The sequence below is a fragment of the Sprattus sprattus genome, assembly GCF_963457725.1.
Source record: "Sprattus sprattus genome assembly, chromosome: 3".
In the NCBI taxonomy this organism is placed as follows: Eukaryota; Metazoa; Chordata; class Actinopteri; order Clupeiformes; family Clupeidae; genus Sprattus; species Sprattus sprattus.
The window spans coordinates 14,923,662-14,929,965 of NC_137922.1; the positions used below are offsets into that span (position 1 = coordinate 14,923,662).

At 42.8% G+C, this 6,304-nt stretch overlaps 1 protein-coding gene across 1 annotated transcript in view; it reads left to right on the forward strand.

Annotated features, from left to right (window-relative positions):
- Positions 1-5,830, forward strand: part of sft2d2b (SFT2 domain containing 2b) — a gene marked incomplete at both ends in the record, with an annotated part of 6,428 nt that extends 598 nt beyond the window's left edge. The window contains 7 exons of the mRNA XM_080834073.1: positions 97-186; positions 544-629; positions 762-843; positions 4,628-4,663; positions 4,763-4,821; positions 5,444-5,473; positions 5,791-5,830. Coding sequence (XP_080690199.1) covers positions 97-186; positions 544-629; positions 762-843; positions 4,628-4,663; positions 4,763-4,821; positions 5,444-5,473; positions 5,791-5,830 — 423 coding nt within the window. The remainder of the gene's footprint in view (positions 1-96; positions 187-543; positions 630-761; positions 844-4,627; positions 4,664-4,762; positions 4,822-5,443; positions 5,474-5,790) is intronic.
- Positions 5,831-6,304: the final 474 nt, after the last annotated feature.

Below are 6,304 nucleotides of genomic sequence, written 5' to 3' on the forward strand. Positions count from 1 at the left end.
CGAACTCAATAAACGTGTCCATTATTAAACGAACATCAGGATCCCTCACTTAACTGCTTGGCTCTGCCGTTCAACCTGTGGGTGTAACTGTTGCAGGCCGTGAACGAAGCCTCCACGCTGAGCTGGGGCACACGCGTCAAGGGCTTCGCGATTTGTTTTGTCCTGGGCGTTCTCTGCTCTGTGTTGGTAAGCTGCAGCTCAATTCTATTTTCTTTTAGCTTTATTCATGCTTTAACTTCGCCGATTAATTTATTCGTTAATTCATTCTGGAATACATCCTTTTATTTGGGTAAAATTACATTAGAAACTTCTTGCCTGTCACACATCCAGACATGATCCTGGCTCTCAGTCTTATAGTGCTGCTCTTTAAATTCGATCTTATCAGGGAGAGCCTTTTAGCGCAAAATACAACTAAACAGATCCCTCTTCACTTTGATTGTGGAGTTAAATTAACATATTGGATTTGAACATCCAATAATGATAACAAATCTGTGACAATAATGAGAAGAGTATACTCAATACTGTGTATGTATTTCAATCAAGGGAACATGTCTACTGTGGATCCCCGGTGCAGGACTGGCTGTGTTTGCAGTAATGTACACTGCTGGAAACGTAGCCTCTCTGGCCAGGTTAGTTCATTTGAGACACAGAATATTAGAATACATACATATTATGTAAAGTTACAAGCTTGTGTGATGTAACATTTTACGTATAACTGCGTTATATGTGTGTTATGTGCTATATTTCATGTGTGTCTGCAGCACAATGTTCCTGATGGGGCCTCTGAACCAGCTCAAAAGGATGTGTGAGAAGACTAGAGCACTGGCTACAGCCATAATGCTGGTGAGAAGGACACACACACCACCACGCACACACACACACATACACACACATGCATGAAAACCCCGCTTTGCTAAGATAATTGCGGGGAACTGCTGCAACTCCTCATGCAGGAGCTCCAGACTATTTACCTTGTGAGCAGGCACCGGGTAAATGCGAGTACTATTGTGTATAAATAGTAATACCGTCTTCACGAGGGCCACCAAGACACATTGGTACTATCCTCACAAAAGCACCAATTTGTTGTTAATCTCACACGATTGGACAAGCATCAACCATTCAACACAAAGGCAGATCAATTAAATTGAACGCCTAGGGGGCGCCACACAAAGTGAAGTGTCCTCCACAGTGGTCAAGATCCCCTACATAAAATATATTTAACTATCAATTTGCTGAATTATTAAGTTAATAATTACAACCAAAGTGAACTTATTCATAGCAAGGTTGAAGGATTTTGGAGTTCTGAATAGAAGAGGTTATCAGCAGTCATTCTTGCTTAACATCGAAGAGATCAGCATATATAAATCAAAGCATTTATTAACACAATGATCAGAAATAAAACAGAAAATATATAATCTAGCTAAATGTGAATAAGTAATGAATGGAAAGAGTGTGTGTATGTATGCACCGAACAGCACAGGAACCACAGCATGTTTGGGGAAAAGGGTGTTTATTTTGCTAATGGGTATGCAGCACAGATATCCATGGATACCGAACGGCTAAACAAGGCGCGTTCGCTTCTCGATAACAGTCCAGCCCAGGAGGGGCGCAGGCTCACAGCACTGCATGAAATAAGGAACGGGTTCACAAGAACACGGAATCAAAACAAAGAGCCAAGCTCTGAAAGTAAAAGGCGAACTAACAAAAACCAGGAGGGTAAACAAAACACGAGTCTAACTCGGTAACTACTTAAACTGAACTTAAGACAAACAAGAACAAAACACAGAGGGTAGCGAACAAAGATAAGCAAGGGTTCAGTCAAAACTGAGTGCGCAGCGCTAGAACAAGTGGTACCTGTTGAAGTGTGACACCAAACAATAACCGACAACTGAGTGCAGGGAGAGTGGGGAATATAAAGGGCAGTGACATGTGGGGGTGATTACTAATCAGCTGAGTGCAAACGGGGTGCAGGTGATCGCTAAGGCTGGTGTGAATGATGAGACCTAACGTGACTGTGAATGTGGTGGAAACGCTTACGGGTGCAGGTGTAAATGATGAAACCTAATGAGAGTGCAAGTGGTGCAGGTGATTGAATCAGCTGAGTGCAAACGGGGTGCAGGTGATGCAGATGCAGATGTGAATGATGAGACCTAACGTGACTGTGAATGTGCAGTTTGGGAGAGTGAGTGAGCTGAAGGGGGCGTGGCCGGAGCAGAGCTCCGCCGGGACCTGACAACGTGTAAAAGAGAGGAAGTGTGTGTGTGAGCAAGATACTCAAAATGTAATCACAGTACAGAGACTGACAAAAATTGTCAACAATATTAGAGTTTGTGCAGCAAAAAAAGGCCACAGTTCTTATTGTTTAAGATTTGAGTGCCACATTTGACATGATTGACCACAGGATTCTTATCAATCGTTTAGAAAAGTGGGTTGGCTACTCTGAATGCGTTCTTAACTGGTTCAGAATATACATTACAGACACAATACCATGTTAGCTTTGGGAGTTTTGTGTCAAAAACATATGATTTATCTTTTGTTGTCTCACAAGGAAGCCATCCTGGTCCTTTTTTCATTATGTATGCTACCACTAGGTTATATATATTTGTCTGCAATCACTCAGTGGAAGAGCAAAAATGTTGTAAAGTAAAACGAAGACAAAACAGAAGTACTGTTGGATATTTTGTATAAGTTGATGAACCTCGCTTCATTCATAAGTATGAAAAGCCTCACTCAAAATGGCTGACAAATGGAATACCAAACAGTTGACTGCTTAGAGGGAGATAGTCAGGATGGAGACAAGATTAATTGATCCTCCACAGGATCCCAGGGTAAGAAAGGGGGCCAAAAACACTCACACACAAACAAATAGAGAGAGAAGTTAGGAGTTAAAGTTAGAGTATGGGTTAAGTTCTGATTGGCCTTGCCAAACACAAGAGAGTGGGAGGAACTAGGTTTATTTAAAAAGTCTGATCCAACATTCATACAATGAGATCAAGCTAATCCATGGACCATCTCCTTTTTGTGGCTTAATGACTACAATAAACCTCAGATCAACACATGTGGGCTTTTGACTATTGATTGTGGAATTGCGAGAGAGTGGCTGGTTTTCGCCGCGACAGTACTTTAAGTTGGCCCCAAAGGTCAGGGAGGTGCACTTTCTATGAGGTTAGGACACCTAAGGGCCTTATACATGTGCCACTGAGATCAGATCAGTTTATCGTATCGTATTCGCGTGTAGGTGTGAAGATTTTCAAGGGAAAGGGCTCTTGTCGTTACCTGTATACATGTGCAAAAATGTGAAGCGTTTACATTGCCTCGGGCATGCGCAAAGACCACGGAGATGTGCTCCCACCTGGTTTGTTTACTAACAACATCAACGTGGATCCGCATCGTGCACAGGCAGTGTAGTGGCTTAAAGTTCCCTTCTTTCTATCAGCATATAGTTCTTAATATTTTCTTTCAATAACCACTCTCGGATGGAAAGAAAACGAGTCTACGCGTGGATGTGATTCAACAACGGTAGAAAACTGTGTGCTCCGTCTTTTACTGGACTCATAATTATATGACAGTGGTATTAGTTACAGTTGAGACACCCGAAATAACTTGCATGCGCAGCAATCCTGAGACGTGATTTTTAGTTTGCACATGAATACTAACGTCTTCTTTGATCCCAGGAAATTTGAGCACATAACCCATCTCCCTTACGGAGATATTGGCGAAAGTTGTTTAACCTACTTCATTGCAAACGTCTAGTTTTGCAAACGTGTCTAGTTTTTGTGCAGTAGTGAATAGAGTCTCAGTCTACTACACCATACATAGCATATCATGTTTGTAGAAAATGATTAAGGTGCAACAAATGCCAATAAGCATATTTAAATTAAATGATTCACATTGCAAGTAAAATGGTGCGGCTGGAGCACAGGGAGGGACGACGGTGACGCAGTTTGGATGTAGCGACAAACATTTATGTGCTGTAACAAACAGTGTTAACCAGTATGTGAGTAACGTGGCTTTTATTAAAACATAGCGTGTGTAATGTGTAGCTATTTCATTCCGTTTATTAACCTTTCCGGCTGTCTGTATTACTAGCCAGCAGCAGACGTAAAGGAAAGGGACTTAACCCGAAGTTAAAAACATGTAATCTACTTCGGCAATGGAGCATTTTACTCCCCCGCAATCTCTCTACAAACTTCCATATAGACGCGGGATCAGCAGAGGAAAATCTACTTTCCTTTTGGGAGAAACCAGGCCAGTCGTTCCCACGACTACAGCACCTTGCAAAACGAATTATATGCGTTCCAGCAACAGGTGCTGCGAGTGAGCGCTCCTTCAGTGCAGCAGGGCGGGCGCGTTATAGAAGCCAGGCGCTCTCGCCTGAATCCTGACACTGTAGATGCAGCAGGGTAACCAGAACAGCTTTCCTCCCTGTTTTACTCCTCTTGGATTGAGAGGTCTACCCTTGGTTTTTATTGTTTTCTTTTTTTGTTTCTGTTCTTGCTTTGTTTTTCCTTCTGATGTTAAAGCACTTTGAGCTGTATCCTGTGTATGAAAAATGCTTTACATACTGTTTAAAGTGTTGATATTATTACTGTTATTATCTTAACTTCCATCTATTCTTTTTTTGCAGACATGTCTTGTATTGACCCTTTGTGCAGCGTTTTGGGTAATATAATCATCCTTGTAAAACCATACATGATCTTTTGGCTGACCACTGACTTCACTTAATATCAACTAATCTCTGTCTTTCTCCATCTTCAACCAGTGGAAGATTAAAGGTCTGGCTTTGCTCTTCTGTATTCTCCAGTTCTTGGCCTTTGCCTGGTGAGTTATATATGTTATGAGGTTGGTTCCTTTTTAAATAAGTGGTTATTCCATTCTGCCCGGTACTCTGGACCTGTCTCTTGTTAATTGTCGAACACATTTGAACCTGGTCATTTTTAATAAACCAACTGCAGCAACAACAGGTGGAGCTGACGGCCAAGCTCATTTGTGGGAGTGTGTGTGTGTGGGGGGGGGGGGGGGGGGTTCAGATAAGGTGAGCTGGGGCCTGGCTGATGATCATGTCTTTGTTCCCACATCCACCCTCCTTCACCATGTCAGGAGAATAATCACAAACTTCTTCTCAATATGCTCCGTCAAGATTGCTTTACTCATCTTCTGTCTTAATATCAGAGTGGATGGTCAAATTAGAGCACCTGTTCATTGTTCTTAATATCACAGAGTGGATGGTCATATTAGGGCACCTGTTCATTGTTCTTAATATCACAAAGTGGATGGTCATATTAGGGCACCTGTTCATCGTACCCTGTCAAGGTTGACTTACATGTGGAGGTGACCAAAGGAGTGCTAATGCATGAAGAACGCTACAGAAACATAAGACTGGATAAATGATGACCATGAACTTAAACTGTGCTTTATTATGTTTTCTTATCTTTTACTACAGGTACGGTTTGTCCTACATTCCTTTTGCAAGGTGAGAGTTTTGGGGCGTGTTTGATTCTGACTTTTTTAAACGAGCCTTACTGTGCTCAGTGTATTCTCGCCTGGGTTGATGCTCTGTACAACTGCACAGCCATGAACAGGATTTTTGTATGCCCATTTTAGCGGCCCTCACAGAGAGTTAGCACAGAGTAATGGTTTTAATTGATCAGAGGTGAGGTGGTCAGAGCTTTCATTCACTCACAACCCCTGCCTGCTGACCACTCCGTGGGTGGTTTTGGCTGGATGGACATGCTTATTTGTGTCTATTTGTTTGCTTGTTTCTTTATTGATTTGGATGGTTGTTTGCAGGGACGCGGTGACGAAGTTGTTCTCGGCGTGTTTGAACTGAGCTGGGCGGGTCGAGTGTTTGGTTGGGCAGGATGCTGAGTTCGGACTACAGGCTTAATGTCCCCAAACGTCCCAGGTCCCGAATACAACTCTGTTCACCGCTGCTGCTGAAGCACCCTCTTACCACCTGGCACAAACACACACGCGCACACACACACAAACTACAAGTGCCTCTCCTTAACTGAGCGACTGGACCTTTTCCAGGTGTGTTTGTAATGACACACAAAGCCGTGCACATACACGCACGCGGGCGAGCGCACACACAGACACACACACCTGAAGAGTTTAATTGTGGTGATCTTACAGAGAGGTGAGCTTAGGGGGACACAGTAAGATTACAGCCAGTTTTAGATGATCATTAGCTGCCAGAATGTCTTAAACTAATTCAGTGCTACCTGTGCCTCCGCTCTGCTTAGTCAGTTCTGTCCTACAGTTTATATCAGCAAATTAGGTGTTGGACTGTTACACATGGTCT